This window comes from Leptonychotes weddellii, chromosome 1 (genome assembly GCF_054177405.1).
Source record: "Leptonychotes weddellii isolate Sample4059 chromosome 1, ASM5417740v2, whole genome shotgun sequence".
Lineage (NCBI taxonomy): Eukaryota > Metazoa > Chordata > Mammalia > Carnivora > Phocidae > Leptonychotes > Leptonychotes weddellii.
This window is the reverse complement of record NC_138369.1, coordinates 75,483,589-75,504,770: the sequence shown is the minus strand read 5'-3', so window position 1 is coordinate 75,504,770 and position 21,182 is coordinate 75,483,589. Positions and strand designations below refer to the sequence as shown.

At 36.4% G+C, this 21,182-nt stretch overlaps 1 protein-coding gene across 13 annotated transcripts in view; it reads right to left on the bottom strand.

Annotated features, from left to right (window-relative positions):
* The window catches only part of ATP2C1 (ATPase secretory pathway Ca2+ transporting 1), a 158,162-nt gene that overhangs the window by 103,875 nt on the left and 33,105 nt on the right, over window positions 1-21,182 (bottom strand). The window contains exons 2-3 of one of the 13 annotated variants that reach the window (XM_081801913.1): window positions 20,863-21,045; window positions 15,156-15,223 (exon numbers count right to left, since the gene is read on the bottom strand). The exons of 10 other annotated variants lie outside the window; for them this stretch is intronic. Coding sequence is in view for 1 of the 3 variants with exons in the window: in XM_081801899.1 (XP_081658025.1) it covers window positions 20,863-20,868 (6 nt within the window). In the remaining 2 variants the exon portion in view is untranslated. The remainder of the gene's footprint in view (window positions 1-15,155; window positions 15,224-20,862; window positions 21,046-21,182) is intronic. 2 more of the 13 variants (XM_081801899.1, XM_081801920.1) reach the window with 2 other exon arrangements.

Sequence of the window (21,182 nt, the reverse complement as noted above, 5' to 3'; positions counted from 1 at the left end):
TTTGAGTTTAAAAAAATGTCTAAAGCTCTGGAATCCGCATACTGGTAGTATATGTTATCACAGTAGTTTGAGGAGGTATAAAGCAAAAGGACTATTAGTAGTAAGAGGATGAGATGGAGATTTATACTTCTCACTTGCTAAGCACCAGTGGTGATGCTGAGTACTTCTATTACTTCATGCAATCCTTAGAAAACTCTTTGAAAGGGCCAGTATTTTTCCTATTTTGTAAATAAGGAAACTAAAGCTTGTAGAAGTAATTTGCCCAAGACAAAAAGAAACTAACAAAATTGGTAAGTGGTACAGCCAGGACCTAAACCAATGTCTAACTTGAAAGCCCTCATTTTTTTTTTTTTTTAAAGTAAGCTGGACGCACAAGTGGGTCTTGAACTCACGACCCCAAGAACAAGTCACATGCTCCACTGACTGAGCCAGCCAGGCACCCCTGAAGCCCTCATTCATTCATTCATTCATTCATTTATTTGACAGAGAGAGAGAGAGACGGTGAGAGAGGGAACACAAGCAGGGGAAGTGGAAGAGGGAGAAGCAGGCTCCTCGCTGAGCAGGGAGCCCTATGCGGGGCTGGATCCCAGGACATGACCTGAGCCGAAGGCAGACGCTTAATGACTGAGCCACCCAGGCTCCCCTAAAGCCCTCTTTCTTAATGACTACACTATATTTAAATTAATCAGATAACCCAAAATTCCAAAGTAAATCAACTTTAGAGGACTAATTTTACTATGGTGAAACTGGATTTAAAATCGAACAACAGGGATTCTGGGAAGATGGATGGTGGAGTAGGAAACAACCAGGAATCTATCTCCCCACCTAGATAACCAACTTGCTGGCAAAATCTCTCTGATGTAACTATTTTGGAATACAAGAATCCATGAAAGGCTCACAACTTCCACAAAACTTGAATGGTAAACCGCAATTTATTTCAGTCCTTTTTAGCTCTTAGCACAATAGCAGCTACTCACCCTGCACCCTCAAACACACATACACACGCACGCACGCACATCCCTACCCCTCATCCCCCAACCCCTGGCAGGCAGCTGTGCATGTATTCCTGGAGAACTTGCACATTACTGATAGAAGCCAGGGTGAGCAAAAAGCACCTGTTCTCCAAATATTGGGATCTCTGTGCTTCGATCCCTGATTGCTAATTATGGTCAGAGGCACAAAGCGGCAGCCGGGCCAGCAATTGGCCAGCAATTGGTGTTCCACCTCTCCACAATTGTTGCAAAGTCAGGTGAATGCCCAGGGAAATGCACAGGCTCAGAAGAGACCCGAGAAGACCTTAAATTTACACCTCAGGCTGATCAATGACATAAAAGAAGCCAAAACAAAACAAAACAAAAACTGTGGAAGAGTAAGTAGAATCTGATTTCCAGAGTTACTACATTATTAGAGTCACATGTCCAGTTTTCAGTAAAAAAAAAATCACAAGACATAAAAAGAAACAGAAAAGTATGGTATATTCAAAGGAAAAAATAAACAGACACTGTCCCTAAACAGGACTTGATGGTGGACCTATTAAACAAAGACTTAAAACAATGATCTTGAAGATACTCAAAAAACTGAAGATGTGGACAAGTCAAGAAAACAATGTATGAACAAAAAGAAGATATAAAACCTAAAAAGAAACCAGAAAGAAATTCTGGAGCTGAGAAGTACAATAACTGAAATAAAAAATTCACTAGAGGGATTTGAAGACTCATTTGAGCAGGCAGAAGAAAGAAACAGTAACCTTGAAGATACGACAATGGAAATTCAGAATGTGAGAAACAGAAAGAATAAAGATTGAAGAAAAGCGAACAGAGCATAAGGGGCCTGAGGGACACCATCAAGAAGACCAATACAGACTATTACGGGAGTCCCAGAAAGAGAACAGAGAAAGGGGTAGAGAGAATATCTGAAAACATAATAGCCAAAAACTTCCCAAATTTGATGAATCACAAATACAAACATCTAAGATGTTCAATGAACTCCAAGAACAATGAACTCAAAGAGATCCATACAGAGACACATTATATTAAAAAACCAAAGACAAAGAGAGAATCTTGAAAGCAGCAAGAGAAATACTTGTCATATACAAGGAATCATCAATAAGATAATTAAATTTCTCATCAGAAACTTTAGAGGCCAGAAAGCAGTGGACCAACATAAGAAACAAACAAACAAACAAACAAAAATACAAGAATACAACATAAGAAACAAAAAAAAAAAAAGGAAGAAAGAAAGAAACCCAAAACCCTGTATTTAACAAAATTGAGGGAGAAATTAAGACACTCCCAGATAAACAAAAGTTGAGGGAGTTCATTACCACTAGACCTGACCTGCAAGAAATGCTAAAGATCTGCAAATTGAAATAAAATGACACTAAACAGTAACTTTAAGAAATAAAAATCTCAGTAAAGACAAATACATAGGTAATTATAAACTACTGTAACTTTGGTTTATAATTCCATTTTTTGTTTTCTACATAAGAGACTAATAAATATTTTAAAAAACAATTATTAGTCTAAAAGCTAGTATTATTGTTAACCTTCGTTTGTAACTCCACATTTTGTTTCCTTCATGATTTAAGACACTAGTATATTTTTTAAATTATGTTTTTGGACATACATTGTATAAAGAGTAATTTGGAGACATGAGCAACTGAAAAGAGGGTGGAGATACAAAGGAGCAGAGTTTCTGTATGCTAATGAAGTGAAATTGGTATAAATCCAAATTAGAGCATTGTAACTTTAGGTTGTTAAACACAATCCTCATGACAACCACAAAGAAAATAACTACAGGATATACACAAAAGGTAATGAGATAGGACCTTAAGTATTTCACTACAAAAAAACCAACTCAACACAAAAGGCAATTAATGCTGGAATTAAGGGACAAAAAAAGCTATAAGGCATAGCAAAATGACAGAAGTCCCTACTTATCAGTTAGCCTTAAAAAAGGAAGGAAATTAGTATGCTACAATATAGATGAACTTTGAGGACATTATACTAAGTGAAATAAGCTAATCACAAATTCACTGTATGATTCCATTTACATGATGAACTTAGAATAGGCAAATTCATAGAGACAGAAAGTAGAATAGAGCTTACCAGGGGCTGGGAAAACTGGAGAATGAGGAGTTAGTGTTTAACAGGTATAAAGTTTCAGTTGGTGTGATGAGAAAGTTTCGGACATAGGCAGTGCTAACGGCTGATAAACACTGTTAATGTACTTAATGACACTGATTGTATACTTAAAAGTGGTTAAAATGGCAAATTTTATACTACATATATTTTATAATTCTTAAAAAATTTAAAAAACCACTGAATTATATACCTTAAATGCAAGAATTATATGGTCTCTGAATGTGTACCTCAGTAAAGCTGAGGGTTTTTTGTTCTGTTTTTTTAATCTAAAAGCTTCTTTTTAGCCAAAAACAACTTTGGTGCAAAGAAGCTTCTCACCCTCATCCCCTCCCTCACACACATCCCCCCAAATCTTGGATACTGCAGAAGATTTTTGGAAACTGTAAGAAGGAGAAAACAGCAACCATTTAAAACCAGTCTGTGTCTAAGAATTTCTCACAAGTTTGAATACTAAGATTGTACAGTCTTCTAACACCAACACAATATTTTATAAATTCTGTCACATGACCCAAATAAAACCACACAGGCTGAACTAAAAACATAGGTAGATCTCTGGCGAGAAGAACCAACAATATTCATAACTCAGTACACATGTGCCACTAAGGCTCTATCCTGTTTAATATTTTATCATTAACTCAGACAAATATCTAAGTAGCATGCTTATCCAAGATGACATGAACTTAAAGCTGGAGAAAGGCAGCAACCTTGCTTCATAATTCAAATGAGGTTATCAGGTTGAACCAATGAGTACAGGCAATATACCACACCTTCACATTTGCAAAAGCATATATATACTTTATTAGAGATAGATGTAAAAACCAAATCTCAAAATACAACTATTAAAAGTACCAAATGATAAGACTCTAAAATAACAATTCAGAAAATTACATGTGTTGCATTGACCTAACATACCACTTACAGAGCTATAAAATTAATCTTAGTGTAATCCTATTGCTAAAAAGGTAAACATCATCTTAAACTGAATTATTAGAAGTACAGCTTTTAAACCAAGTGAGTAATGGCTCCATGGCTCCAGAGTACTACACAGTCCAACTACACTTTGAGGATTCTATATTCACGTTAGAGCATCACTGGGGCCTGCTAAAGTGTAACTTATACAGTGACATTTCTGGAAATGAGAACTTATGAAGACTGCATTGCCCATTAACTGGATTGCACTAAGTTCCTAAATAAGTAATGAATATGAGGCACCTTCAAATATTTTAAGGACTGTTATATGAAACAATATTCTGCCTATATTAAGGACACAACCAGTGTCAAAATACAAAAGTATAGTTTCCAAACACCAAAAACTTATTAGGAGACACTATTGGTGATTTTTATATGGGGTGGGAAGTTGGTCCCCTTGAATTCTAATATTCTAGAAATGGTCTGGCAGAGTGCAGAGTGATACCACTGCTTCCTCGCTGTCTGTGGTACTAAAGTTTCTGACAATGAATAAGCAACCTGTTGTCAAGCAAGATAATGCAAAATGCTTACCTTCCACACTGAACTGTAAGTTCCAGAACATGGACTCAAAACAAGAGTAACGTAGTCAGGCTCCAATGTAGACAAGCACTTAAATATTCCTCATTTGACAAATTAAAAACTAACACAATCCCAAATCACAATTATGAATCATATTTCTCCTCCATACCTTTACAGTCTTGGAAACGAAAGAGAAGGTTCTAAATGCTATTAAACATTTGTACCCAAGAGCTAATTCTAACCCATTTTCACTAGAGCAATACAAATCTGAAAAATGCATTTACCTCTGGAGACTAACAGAAACCATACAAAAAATACTCAACTTCACAGGAAAAAAAAAACCCAAATCTCTTATTTCTAAATAGAGTATTTTTAATTACACTGTCATTTTTAATGATTTTTTAAAAATGAAATCCTGCTGTTTTTAGAGTCAAGTAATCAGAAGGTTTAATGTAACAAGTCCCTCTCCCCAGTCCAACTGCCCAGAAGTAATTTCTGGTAGCTATTTCTGTGTATACTGCTAGCTATTTTCTATACGTACAAGTTTTTGGTTTTTGTTTTGTTTTAATCACAAATAGGACTATATAACTACAATTTGTTTTTCTTCACTCAATGTATCTTGGACATTCTATTTCACCACACATACTGATCTGCCTCATTTTTTTTTTTTGAAGTATAACTGACATAAAATACCCTATTAGTTTCAGGTATTCATAGTGATTTGATATTTTTATACAGTAAGAAATGATCCAGGGCGCCTGGGTGGCTCAGTCGTTAAGCGTCTGCCTTCGGCTCAGGTCATGGTCCCAGGGTCCTGGGATCGAGCCCCGCATCGGGCTCCCCGCTCCACGGGAAGCCTGCTTCTCCCTCTCCCACTCCCCCTGCTTGTGTTCCCTCTCTCGCTGTGTCTCTCTCTGTCAAATAAATAAAATCTTAAAAAAAAAAAAAAAAAAGAAATGATCCCAATTATAAGTCTTGTTACCATGTCACCATATAAAGTTATTAAAATATTACTGACTATATTCTCTATGCTGTGTACACACACACACACACCTCTATCCATTGATCAACTGACTGACGGACACTATGGCTGCTTCCATATCTTCGCTACTGTAAATGAACACACGGCTGCATATATCTCTTCAAATTAGTGTTTTCATTTTCTTCAAACACCCATAAGTGGAACTGCTGCGTCATTGGTAGTTTTATTTTTAATTTTCTGAGGAACCTCCATATTGTTTTCCACAGTGGCTGCATCAATTTACATTCCCCAAAACAGTGTATGAGGGTTCCCTTTTCTCCATATCCTTGCTAACACTTGTTATTTTTGTCTTTTTGATAACAGCCAATCTAACAGGTGTGATGTGTTATCTCATTGTGGTTTTGATTTGCATTTCCCTGATGATTAGTGATATTGAGCATCTTTTCATGTGCCTGTCGGCCATCTGTATGTCTTCTTTGGAAAAATGTTTATTCATGTCCTCTGCCTATTCTCTAATCACGTTGGGTTTTTTGACATTAAGTTGTGTTAGTTCTTTATATATTTGGATATTAACCCCTTATTGGAAGTATGGTTTCCAAGTATCTTCTCCCATTTAGTAGGCTGCCTTTTCGTTTTGTTCATCTCCTTCACCGTGCAAAAGCTTTTTAGTTTGATGAATCCCGCATGTTTAGCTTCTGTTACCCTTATCTGAGGAGACTAGTCCAAAAAATACTACAACACCAAAAAGCTTGCTCCCTATGTTTTTTCCTAAGAGTTTTATGGTTTCAGGCTTTACATTCAAGTCTTCAATCCACTTGGAATTTATTTTTGTATATGGTATGAGATAGTGGTCCAGTTTCATTCTTTTACATGTAGCGGCCCAGTTTTCCCAACATCATTTGTTGAGAAGACTTTCCCCATTGTATATTCTTGCCTCCTTTGTTATAGATTAACTGACCACATAAGCGTGTGTTTATTTCTGGACTCTCTATTCTATTCCAGTGATCTGTGTCTGTTTTCATACCAGTATCATACTGTTTTGATTACTATAGTTCTGGATTAGTTTGAAACCAGGGGCCTCATTTTTTTTTTAATGGCTCACAGAACATTTCATTATACGGTAGTACCTCTATTTAACTAGTCCTCTTGAGGATAGACATTTGGCTTATTCCCATATTTTGTTTTTATAAATGTTGCTGTAATAAACATCTTTGTACAAATCTCTTTGTATGCCCATGCAGGTACACATAGAAGATACATTCCTGGACATAGAACTGTTGGGTGTATTTTTTATTCTGACAGCTTTGCTAAATTGTTCTCCAGAAGGACGGTGTCAAGTGAACTCCCAACAACAGGCAGGAGCTTCTACTTTCCCTGCAATCTAGCCAGGAATAAGCATCATCACATAGTTAAATCCTTGCCAATTTGATGAGCAGAAAATAGTTATCTAAATTCACATTTCTTCATTACTGAGGTCAAGCACCTTTTAATGTATCTTTTGGCCATCTGCAACCTTTTTCTCTGAAACACTTGTTCATGTCCTTTTTCCTGGCTATTTTCCCCTACAAGTTATTCCCTATTTCTTATAGATTTTTAAAGAGCCTTCTATAGGAAAGTAGCCTCTGTCATTTGTTTAAAGTGTTTTTATCATTGGTTTACATCTATTTTTTACTATCTTTTTAAAATTTTACATGATCATGTATTTCAATTTTTTATTATTGTTTTGAGATTTTATTTCATGCTAGTTTTTTAAAAAGACTTTCTCCTTCCAGCTTTACATTTTTTCCTAAATGTTAGCTAAATGTCCCTATACCGTTTATTGAATAATATTATCTTTTCCCCCATTAAGTTATTCCCTGAGTAGGAGAGCGAAGAAGGGAGTAATAAAATAAGACCATTACAACTTTTAAAGCCATTTTGTACATTACCTAAAATAAACTGACACCCAAATGTTCAAAAAGATCTTATCTTTGTACCTATATAAAAATATTACATCCTCAAAGTACAATTATTTCAATGCATTGTCTGTGAAAATTACAACTGCCCTTTTTTACAGAAATGGGCAAACCAATTCTAAAATTCATATGAAAATGCAAGGGACTCAGAACAAACAAAAAAAAATCTTGAAAAAGGACAAAGTTGGTGAATTCATATTCCCTAGTTTCAAAACTTACTATAAAAGCCACAGTTATCCAGTGTGGTAATGGCATCGGGATATATAGACCAATGGAACAGAACTGAGAGTCTAGAAACAAACCCATACATCTATGGTCAATTGATTTTTAACAAGAGTGCCAACACAATTCATTGGAGAAATGGTTCTGGAATACCTGGCTATCTCATGCAAAAAAAAAAATTGGACCATCACCTCATACCATATACAAATACTAACTCAAAGTGGATCAAGTTTTGAAAGCTAAACTATAAAATTCTTAGGAAAAAACACAGATCTTTGTCACCATAACTCAGGCAGTGGTTCTTAGATATAAATCTAAAGCACAAACAACAAAAGGAGGAAATAGACAAACTGGACTTCATCATAATTTTAAAAAGTTTGTACTCCAAAAGATACCATCAAGAAAATGAAAAGACAATTAAGATTTAAAAAAAGAAAAAAGAAAATGAAAAGACAACCTGTAGAATGGGAGAAATATTTGCAAATTATATGTCTGATCAGGGTATCATAAATGCTGGAATAAATACCCATGCATAAACCTCTTTGTATGCTTGTCCAAGTACAAGATATATTTCTATCCAGGGGGTGCCTAGCTGGCTCAGTTGGAGGAGCATGCAACTCCTGATCTCAGGGTCATGAGTTTGAGCTCCATGTGGAATGTAGAGATTACTTAAATAAATAAAACTTAAAAAGAAAAAAAAAAAAGATATATTCATCCAGTACCCAGAACATGTATAGAATCTTATAATTCAACAATAAAAAATGCAAATAATAGGGACGCCTGGGTGGCTCAGTCTGTTAAGCGTCTGCCTTCGGCTCAGGTCATGATTGGGCTCCTTGCTCAGCGGGGAAGAACCTGCTTCTCCCTCTGCCTGCCGCTACCCCTGCTTTTGTGCCCGCTCTCTCTCTCTGACAAATAAATAAAATCTTTAAAAAATTATAAATGCAAGTAACAAAATTACAAAAGGGACATAGGGTTTCACCAAACATTTCTCTAAAGATATGCAAGTGACCAATAAACACATGAAAAGATGCTTGATATCATCAATCATCAAGAAAATACAAATCAAAACCAGAACATGATACCATTTCATACCCCTCAGAATAGCAATTAAAAAAAGAAATAAAGAAAATAAATGTTTGAGAGGATGTGGAGAAATTAACTGGAACCCTCATACACTGCTGTTGGGAATAAAAAAAGGTGTAACTTCTGTGGGGGGGGTTCCTCAATTTACAGAATTACCCTATAACCTAACACTTCTACTATATATATATACACACACATACATATATATACACACACTAAGTATACACCCAAAAAAAACTGAAAACATATATTCACACAAAAACTTGTACATGAATACAGCAGTATTAGTCACAATAGCCAAAAAGTAGAAACAACCCAATGTCCATCAACTGATGAATGGATAAACAAAATGTGGTATATCCAAAGAATGGAATATTATTTAACAAAAAAAAAAAAAAAATGAAATGATACAGTCTATAAATGGCCGAATGCTGGAAACATCCTAAGTGAAAGAAGTCAGACAAAAAAAGGTCACATATTCATAATTCCATTTACATGAAATATCTAGAATAGGCAAATCCATAGACACAAAAAGTGGGTTAGTAGTTGTCAAGGGTTGGAGAGAGGAGACAACAGAAAGTGTTTGCTAATGAGTAAGGGGTTTCTTTTGGGGGTGATGGAAATGTTCTGGAATTAGTTTGACCCATAACTTTGTGCATAGACTAAAATCCACTGAACTACGCACTTTAAAAAGGGAAATTTTATAGTATACAAATTATATCTCAAAAATAAAAACCAATAAATGACAGGATCTGCAAAATACTTTAATTTACTCCAGTCTGTAGCTGACTTTGGGTCTAAAACTATGCATCCAGAACAAAGATTTAGTTGAAGACTGATTTCAAACACTTGTGGGACCTTAGATAAATTCCCAAGTAGAGAAAATGTAGAAATGAAAGCTGTAACTAAGGAACCAAGTGAGCAAGCCCAAGGGAATGATCACCAGAGCACAGCTCCTTTCAAGTGAACTGCTATCAGCCAAAACAATTATAACTGTACCTAACTCTAAGCAAGTCCAGTCCTCTTAAGAACAGATCTTCACTACAGAAAAATGGAGAAGGGATAAGGTCACCATTTACTTCAAAAAGATTTAAGAAACTAAAATCAAACATGATGTGGGAAGATCCTAAAATAAAACGCAAACAGTTAATACACCTAATTTCATTCTAAATGAATAATATAACCATGCAGAAAGAGGGAAAACAAGAACTACCCTGAGTAACTTTGGAAAATAGATTTTTGACCATATACTGTAAAGCTGAAGACAAATATACCCTAGTTTTTAAATGTATCTCTCACAGGGAAATAGATTAGCAATTCTGAAACTACTTCTGTGCATGTGTGTGTGTGTACTATGATTGAACAGATAATATACTGTGGATAAGAACCAAATTTCTCACCTCTGAAGAAGGAAGTGACAGCACAAAAGGCAAAGGGGGAAAACTCTAGAATGAATCCTGAGGTCATGGTTTTCAGTTTATATAGACGGATAGATAAGGAAATAAAACTATAGGTATATATATTACTATACATCTATCTGCTAACTCTATCTACAGAGAGAACCGAGAAACAATGGCACCCCATCTGTACTGAGCACAGATGACACTCAGATCTTGGTTTCTAGATACCATCCTCCAATTAAATGAACATGCCTTCCTTGGAGAAATGACTGTGTATGTGGCTGGTATAAAGAGGAAACACCATTCTCCAATAAAATGAACATGCCTTCCTTGGAGAAATGACTGATTGTGTATGTATGTGGCTGGTATAAAGGGGAAAAACAGAGATGCACCTAAAACATCTTGTGGTGCCAGAAAGTAAATTAGAAGTCACAAAATGATGGGGGCATTGTAGAAAGGAAACAGGAGCAAATCTGAAAGCGTTCTCAATAACCAAAGCTGGAATGATTTGAGCAACAAAGTATTAAATTTTAACCCAAACAGTAAAATAAATATCTATAAATCCATGTAAATAAATTGGATAATTAATAAATGGGGAAAAGGGACATTCTTCCTTAACAGAAATCCAGTTAATATAGAAGGAATGAAAGAAACAAAATCATCATTAAGCAAACCCTACAGTAATAATGGCAGCCAGCAAGAACCATTGATGCAAAAATTAGCCTGTGAAATGTATGATGACATGCAAGATATTTGCAGTTTCAAAGTACCTCCCCACAAAAGGAAAGTATTAATTACAAAGGAATGATTACATTACTAAAGAAATTACATTTATTATTCAATACAAAAGGAAAAACAGTAACTTTACAGTGGAGAAACCTGGCAGACACCACCTTAACCTTAATCATATTAACATGACAGGCCCTAAGACATACTAATCATGAGCATACATCAGACAAATCCAACTGAGGGACATTTTTTTTTCATTAACATATAATGTATTATTTGTTTCAGGGGTACAGGTCTGTGATTCATTAGTCTTACACAATTCACAGCACTCACCAAAGCACATACGCTCCCCAATGTCCATCACCCAGCCACCTCATCCCTCCCACCCCACTCCACTCCAGCAACCCTCAGTTTGTTTCCTGAGATTAAGAGTCTCTTATGGTGTGTCTCCCTCTCTGGTTTCACCTTTTTCATTTTTTTTGAGGGACATTCTTAAAACATAACTGACCAGTACTCTTCAAAAGTGTCAAGATCATGAAAAATGAAAAAAAGACCAGAGAATTTAATAGATGGAAGGAAACTAAGAAAATATAATAAACTAAATGCAAGGTGGAATCCAGAATTGGATCCCAGAGCAGAAAAAGGATAGTTTATAAATGTGAATGTCTTGGTTTTGATCACTGTACTATGATTATATAAGATGTTAACAGGGAGATTGGGAAAAGGGTTTATGAGAACTCTTTATACAAATTTTGCACCTTTGATGTAAGTCTAAAATTACTTCAGTTTAAAAGTTTAAAGATTTTAGAAATACCTCTAAAAGTAAAGCAAATCTTTCTTCTATAATTAGAAGTCAAACAACACTTTAACAACAGTTAAGCAATTACCTGGAAAGAATTTGGCTTTTTTTTTTTTTACTAAGTTAAAAGTGGGCATAATACTCCATTTACTGATAAATCAGTTTGTAGAAATTATTCCAAGTCCTGAGACAAATTCAGTACAAAGATGAGGGACAGGGTATCATATCCTTTACATATTTTTTAAAATCTGTCCATTTTGTTATTACCCTACATTAAACATGGAGCTGTTTTTAAAGCTCTCAGCTAGCAACAATTATTTTACTAGTAATATCAGAGTAAAAAAAAAAAAGTTGGACTAGCCAGTAATTCAACTATAGAAACATATGGTACATTCCTTCATTCCTTCTCCTAGTTCCTCCATTTGTCCAATGGCATTCCTTTCACATAGGAGTTAACTGGTAGGCTTAATTTTACAGGCTATAGCAACCAAACCCTTATGAAATCAAAGACATGAATGCAGCATCCTTCACACCCTGTACTCAACTGATCTAAATGTCTACAGGTACAAGAGAGAACCATGTAATAAGCCCTTAAAAGCAACCTGTGGTCGGATACAATTTATATCATCAAAAGCCACCAACTTTGAACTCTACAGGTTTAAGCTGAATGAGAATTTCTTTGCTACCACAAAATGTACTCTATTATCACTTATACAATATTTTCCATTTTAAGTGGTTTTCCTCAAGTTATTTAATTTTTCTGATCAACTATTTAATGAATGGTATGTTTAAATCACCTTAGTTTAATATGAGAAATAGGAAGAATGTTATTTATAAATTCCACTGCTATTAATAAAAGAAACACTAGTAAGTCCAATAAATAGTTCACTAAACTCAAACACCTTTACCTATTAATCTCATGTTATAGATGGGGATATTAAAAGTATAGGGAGACTAAACCAATCTTTTCCCTAAAAGGAAAGAGAAAGCAGCAAAGAACTCCTTAAAAAGGAGAATGGTACACAACTAGGTACATGTAAACAGATCAGTAAACACGGTGAGGCTATGGCTAGAATACATTTTCAAGGTTATGGTCCTTGTATTAAAATCGAAAATACATGTGTCCTGACCCTAGCATGAGTCAAAGAGCTGGTGGTAATCTCTACACTTCACAAAAGAGTAAAAAAAGTACTTTTTCTTAAGTAAAAGAAAGCTACCTAATGAAGACCTTAATAAGTAAATCTAAGGGGGGCACCTGGGTGGCTCAGTCAGTTAAGCGTCTGCCTTCAGCTCAGGTCAGGATCTCAGAGTCCTAGGATTGAGCCCCATGTGGGGCTCCCTACTCAGCGGGGAGTCTGCTTCTCCCTCTCCCTTGCCCCTCCCCCACTCATTCTCTCTCTCTCTCTCTCTCTCTCTCTCTGCCCCCCCATAAATAAAATCTTTTAAAAAAGAGAAAATTTCCTATAAAAAAAAAAAGTAAATCTGAGAAAGAGTTACGACTTCAGAGAAGATCTACTTGAAATTTTGTAAATGGATAAAAAAGGAAAGAGCTTTACAGACACAGGTCTGGCATTTTCCAAAAGAAGTAACTCACAACACTTCAGTTTTGATTTCAAAGAACAGTAAAATTTCTTTCAAACAGTAAAAGATCTCACAGCAAGTAAAATTATGAGTTTAACCTCATTAGTAGGTAAAACATTTAATCCAGATTTCAACATTTCTACCTACTGCTAATTACAAATCATGAAATACTCAAAACCCAAAACCATAATGTGATGCAACCATGACAGAATCATTAAGATTATAAAAACCGTTATAGGTTTCCCGGGCATTCCATTCATCTCTCAGAAAAATATGTGAAGCCTTGAAATTAGAAGTTGTTTAATAGACAAATGACAAAAATAATTTCCTCATTTTCATCAACCAAGGTAAGGGAAATTAGCATTTGCTGAGCAGCCCTTTCATGCCAGGCACCTAGCCCTATTTAATCCTAACAAGCTTGAAGTAGAATACATCATCATCCCTTTACAAGTGAGGAAACCAAGGCTTAGAGGAGTTAACTTCCCGGCCCTTGGTTAGAACAATGTTTCTCAAATTCAGCACCCTTGACATTTAGAGCCAGTTAATTCCTTGTTGGGGGGTCAAGGGGAAGGGACTGTCTTGTACACGGTAGGATGTTTACCAGCATCCCTCGCCTCTACTCACTGGATGCCAGTAGCACCCTTCTAGTTTTAACTAAAATATCTCGATATTGCCAAATGTCCCTGGAGGGCAAAATCACCCCTAGCTGAGAACCAATAAAAGTGAAGAAGCCAGCATTTTCATTCAATGGACAATAGCTACATGCCAAATGCTAATCAAAATGAATTAGGGGCAACTGAGGGTCTTTGCCCTCAAGAGCTCACTTTGAACCCTAGCCTTCTAGCCCAATTGGTGTTCAATTTTAAAGCCTCCCTCCATACACAGACCTATGACATGCAAGCCATGACAGTCTGACCTCTGACATACTCTGCTTGGCCTGTCGCCAACTCAGCTAACTCCTCCAACGAGCCAACAGTACTTCTACTCACCCAGTTATGCTGGCTGAACAGCTTGTAGTCATTCTGATTCAACCTTCCCCTTCATTTCCTGTATCTAATTACTACCCAACTTCTGCCGGTTTTTCCTAGGAGTAAAATGTCTCTCTCATCCATCCCCACTCTCCATTCCCATCCTTCTAATATAAACACAGCCCATCTCCTCTCTTTTTTTCTAGGAACAGAAAAAATCAAAAGGAACTAATCTCTCTTGGTCCCTCAAAGGAATGAAGGGTATACATAAAGATATCATAATTGAATACCAGCCTCTAGGGTAGGGGGCTGGCAGACCTCAAACTGGCAGATCTCAAACCCTCCTCTTATGGAGTGAGAAAAGAGACTGGAATTTCCCATCTGGTCACTAACCCTTTTTTTTGGGGGGAGAGCGAGCGAGAACGTGCACTGGAGGGGCAGAGGAGAGAATCCCAAACGGACTCCACACCCAGTGCAGAGCCCCACGCAGGGCTCAATCTCAGAACCCTGAGATCATGATCTGAGCCGAAATCAAGAGTCAGACGCTTAACCCACTGAGCCACCCAGGCACCCATGATCATTGACACTTTCACAGTCAGATGTTAACTCTCAGTAAATAGCAACCCTGACAAGCATTAAGAAAAGGACATAGCAGAGATTAGTTTGCATAGCCATTAAAAAGCAGCTTGAATGTTATTTCGGGCACTTGTGCCATGAACAGCTTTTGCCTGCTCTTCGGGAATGTACAATTGACAACAGAAAAGAGAGGGGAGATTCCCAAAGAAAATTTGATCCAACTAACCTTTCTGCCTCTCCCAATATATAAAGCCAGATGAAGGTAGGTAATGCAAACGTTCCACTACGGAAAGTCTAAAAGAGATGGTCAAACAAAATAATGAAATAATTACAAAGGCACATAAAGATATATTCACAACATATATGAATATATAGCACCAAGAAACTAATTTATTTATACTGCAAATGAAAGGCTCTGATTTAAGATAAGAGGGAATCCAGGACCTGTTTTAAAGTTTATCTGTCCCTTAGGCAGGGAACAAAATTTTATTGTATTAATGATCCTTAGAAAATGCTTTATCCTTTTTAAGACCCCACAATCAAGATAACTTTAAATCCAGTATCTGAAATTCACAACCTAATCAAAAGTTTTGATTTATACTTCCCAGTTTTAAAAAATATTCAAGAAAATTATGATGGGTGACATCCTAAATATTTCTGCTTCTGTTATCATTTCTGAGTTTTCCTATAAAGTGGCAAATATATTTAGTGTCAGGATCCTACTGCTATTCCAACTTTGTCAGGTTCTTCAAGTAAATAAATAAGTGAAAATAATTTCTACAAAGATGTTTCCATGTCTCACAATTTTCAGAAAGAATAAAGACGTATCATGCGTATCCTGTTTAGGACAACGCCTTTATGAAAAGATCAAAAGTCAAGCCAAAAGCCTTAATTAAGCAACTGTAATTAATAGGTATGTTAAATAATTCCAATTCACACATTCTCTATTATCTGTAGCAGAAAGAAAAAGCAGTGATTAAAGCTGAATTAGATGCCCAGTTACAGCCATTTTAAGGTGCTACTTTTAACCCACACTATTAGTTTCTTTTTGGCTATAACCTATGATACCATACCCTTGCAACATTTCACTCAAATTTTTTCTAAATGTATCCAATAAGCTTAGCCTAAACTAATTTCATTCAACACAATTTGAGTAATTTCCTTGTAATTCCAAGGTTTATGCTTTCCTCAATAGTAACTTAAAGCATTGAAGATGGAAGACATAATTAACAAATGCATCAATTTAGCCTGACATTTCTTTTTCAGAGAAATACTTTGCTGTACAACATCATGGCTTTAATACAGAGTTCGCCCAATCAGTTTTTATTTTACTGCCTTTTACCAACACTTGTCCATATGAAAATCATAAAGATAATCTTGTCACAACTGAAGCCTGAAATCACTATAAAAAGAGTATGTCTTTTAACAAAGTAAATAGTGGAGGACCTTTTGAACTAACCCTTAAGAGTTGTTTAAGATGTTACATTTAACAATTATGTAATTTAAAATTCACACCAGCTACCTTTACCATCAAGCTATGGTATTCTCTCCAGCTTTAAAACAAAATATAACCTAAACATATTATGGTTAACTAAGATCTCAAAAGAAAATCAACCTTGAATCCCCTAGGGGTGTGTTCCTAGGAGACTATTATGATCAACACTGCTTCAGTTAACAGTTTAATTCTGCTGACATTGAATGATAAAAACATTAAGACAAATCAAGTATTTAGGATTCAACTGTAGGAAGCTATTGCTTACAAATAATCTCTGCAGCATCCTTCCTCTGGGTTAAATTACTACATTTTATAAGATGCTCTTCAGTTTCAACTCTTTCAGTTTCAACTCTTTTCTAGAAATATTAAGAATATTACTTTATTGACAAACGTGCAAACAAAATATGTTTTCCATACCTAAAGATATAAAATATTTTTATAATCTGGCTTCCTATTTCTAGTCAAAAGAAGGCAATTAAGGTGGTTTCTCCATTTTACTTACAGTTCCTCCAACTATCCTTATCCTAACACACAATCTTTTCTTGAGACATTCTTAGATGATTAATCATTTGACCAAGAAACTATTTTTAAAGAAAAGTGTAAATAAAAAATACTATCATTTCCAAATGCTATCCAAAAAGATCAGGGGAATTTTTTTCTAGACCTATTAGCCCTGCCTATAACTATAAATTAAACATGTCCTGAAATCTTGAAATTATTTTTATGCACTAGTCAAAGAAATATTTAAAGCTATATCAGTTTCAGGTACATTAAATTCATATTTTTCTATGAGAAAGGCCAAATTTATTCCAAAGGGTTGGGGGGAACATTACTGGGAAGAAGAAACTATCTGCAAAATTCTCCAGCTAGAAATACCTTTCTAAATAAGCCATCCCTTTAAGCATAAATAATTAATTTTTTTAAAAATCAGGAAAAGAGCCATTTACTTGTACATCTCAGATTCCTAAGTGGTATCTAAATTCAAAATAAACATGCAAAAAGGAGTTCCAAACATGCAAAAGGAGTTCCACAAAGGGATGTCTAGGACCAATCCGGGAAACTCCAGGAAATTAACACTTCAAATACTTCCTGTGACTGGCAGGAAATATTCACAAAGCATTCTGGAGGCTAAGGCTAAAAACTGGGTAAGCTCGGCTGTTAACAGTTTGAGACATGGGAGAAAGGTCCAGAAAAATTGAAACTGAAGTGCCAAAGAAAATTACCACCTTTGTTAAAATGAACCACAAGGATGAAGTTATCCCCTCCAACAACCATTGTAGACACGGCACACTATCTAAGAACCTTCATGCTAATGCCCTTGGGAGCCACTATAATTCTACACTGTACATACCTAGAGATGTAGTTTATCTACATACCTACTAGGAGTCTCTTTCTGGGGAACAGCAGTAATCACTCATCACTAATGCATGCTAACCATGTGTCAACCATCATTCTGGGCACTTCACATACCAGGCTTCATTTGTTCCTCACATCAAACCTCCAAGAGGGCATTATCCCATTTACAGATGTGAAAACTTAGAAACACAGTAACTCATCAGATTTTTTTAGGAGAGGAAAAAGTTACCTGTCAGGATTCAAATCCAAACCTGTCTCCTTCCACACTGGCCTCTGGTTTCTTGCTGGAGCCCCAACTTTCTCTATAGAATTAAAGCCATAACAGTATAGAAAATTCTGTACTTGACTCACCCATTCCCTAACTAATAACAACTTCATACAGAGCATTTTGGCACTACTGTTCCTCCTTTCAATATTCAGCTATCATAACATTAAAGCCAGATGGCATAACAGTATGCAAACACTGAGTTAGGCTATTTATAATAATCATTTGCTGAGCACTTACTATGTGCCAGATACTGTTCTAAATGCTTATAACAATCTCATGGCGGGGGCGGGGGCGGGGGGGCTTGGGTGGCTCAGTTGGTTAAGCATCTGCCTTCTGCTCAGGTCATAATTCCAGGGTCCCGGATCCGGCTCCCTGCTCAGCAGGGAGTCTGCTTCTCCTTCTCCCTCTGCCCCCACCCCCTGCTCCTTTTCTTTTTCTCTCTCTCTCAAATTAATAAAATCTTTAAAACTACAGTGTCATATGGCAGGTTCTATCAATACCCTTATTTTATAGATGAAGAAACTGAAGCACAAAAAGCCAAATTATGCTAAGTGGGGATCTGGCATTCAAATCAGGTTGCCTGGCTCCACAGCACATGCTCTTAAATTCCTTCCTCTCTCCCAAGTTTCTGATTGCACCCTCTTAACTATGTAAACTAAGTATCATCAATCCCAATTTATAGAGGAGGAAACAGAGGCTAAGAAAGGTGAAGTACAGTTAACCCTTGAACACAGGTTTTAACTGTGCAGATTCACTTACATCAAGACTTTTTACAGTACAGTAAATGTATTTTCCTTACAATTTTCTTTTCTCTAGCTTACTTTCTTGTAAGAATATAGTATATAATACATATACAAAATATGTGTTAATTGACTTTATTATCGATTATCATATAGCTTCCAGTCAACAGTAAGCTATTAGTAGTTTAGTTCTGCGGGAGTCAAAAGTTATAGTACATTTTCAACTGGGGGAGGTGGCGCCCCTAAGTCCCACATTGTTCAAGAGTCAACTGTAATTTGCTTAAAGTCACTCAACTTTTAGTGGTTAAGGCATGGTTTGAATCATTTTTTTTTCACACTCCCAAGATATTGATACACCATGTCAAAGGAGAATGCTAACTATAAAAAGAAAAGCAATAATATTCTATGTATTTCAAAATAGTCCATTGAAAATTCTAGGTTATATGCAAATTCTTCTTAAAGATGTTTAAATATGAGAAAAGAAAAACTGTTATGGTAATGAGAAACTGACAAAAAAGGCCTCTTGATTATTACAGGCAGAAAACCCCTGCAAGTTTTTAAGAATTGTATCTTTTATTATGAGGCCAAATAATACAAACTCAGTCTGACACAAGCATGCACCATGCTCCCATCTCACCACCACTCCCTCTCACGCCAATAGACAATATGAGAGTCAGCTTTATTAGTCATGCTCCTTTTCCTAAGAGATCAAAAAACAAAAGCAACCTCTAAGAATACACCTACTTTGGGCTACTCTCTTAAATCTGGTAACACTCTGAAAGCAGGAGTTATTGATGTTATTTAAGATACAACTACCAAGAAACAGGTATATGAATGCATTTAATATTCTTTGTCTGTTGTGAAGAAAGGATTTGTCTTTCTGAAATCTGTAAACCAAGACAAAGAAGAGAAAGCCTCAGAAAAGTGATTTTTCCTTAACACCAGACAAAAACATCACTGCTTTCAAATGCTGTTTCTAAAGACCCAATTAGATGGTCTAACTCCTCTGCAGTTATATACTTTAGTATTTCAGAAAATGTCTTCCATCAATTATCCATCTAGAGTAAAACTGAGCAATATAATCGTGCCTCTTGTATTTCCCACATATCCCAGGGTCTTGGGCAGCAAAACAAATTATGCATAGAAGAAACATCTATCCTAAAATTACCAGTTCTACTTAGGACAACTGGACTTACATTCTCAAAAACGGAAAGTGAGAAAGCAACTGAAAAACCCCATTCCATCTCCTCTGTACCAGTTAGATTTTAAAAACCAAAAGATACAAGAAGACAAATTGTAATTTCTAAGTATGTTTCACAGCATCTTGCAGACTTGGGGGGGGGGGAGAGAGATTATCATACACAAGTCAGAATTCAGACCACAGAATAAATGTGGTCGTTTCAGGAGAGAAAATCATATTCAGAGTTGTTCAACGCTTTTGGAAAATAACCAGTACCGTGTAATGAAAAGCATTAAATATTTTAATGAGACCAAAGGAATCCAGTAACGTGTGAATGATAATTTAGTGGTCCAAAGTGCACAGTAGACAAACAAGTTCCACTGTCAATCTCCTAAATGATGTTTTGAAATAAGGAGGAACTTTAAGAAAGGAAATCACCTCATAACATTCTGTTAAATTCAAAATTATTTTTTCTGAACTGAAAAACAAATCTGAGTTAATAAAAAATTGTTTCCATATGCAAATATACAGAGATGCAGTCCATCCCCTTCCCTCTCCATTTCCACTTCCCCTCGAGTGATTCCTTTCAAACAGCTATTTAAACAAGCACAGATGCCATCTGAAATGAAAACTTCCTTTCCATTCCCTAAGCTAAAGACAGCAGCTTTCTCAGGAAAGCGGAATAAAGCTCAGTCAACCCACAGTGCCTTAATTTCCGAAATGCTCTATGTTACCAAAATAAAAGCTAATATCCGAAGAAAGCAATTCCTTGTATACTTCACAAAGGAAAAAATAAAATCAGGAAAATAAAAAGGTGGAAAAAGAAAGGCAACTTAAAAGCAAACCACCACACCCTCAACTCCGCGTTGCAACCCGTCTGCCAGGGGCCTTTACCTTCATTTTCCATCGAAACTGCACTTGGGTTGATGGCTACAAAGTCTTTAGTGTCAGCCGCGGCCACACTGGGAATAGAGAGGAGAGGAGGACAAGGAAGAGAAGCCCCCGGAATCCCAGGCTGTCACCCCCTCTCCCGGCCACACGTCCCACGGCTGCTCCCACCACCCCTAGCAGCAGCATCTGCAAGAGAAACCAGGAGAAGCGGCGCTGACGACAGAGAGGGCGAGGAGGGAGACCCCCGCCCCGCCACCACGTCGGGAGCCCCCAGATCGCATGCCCACCCCCTCAGCCCCGCAACGCCCCCAGCTCAAGCCGGC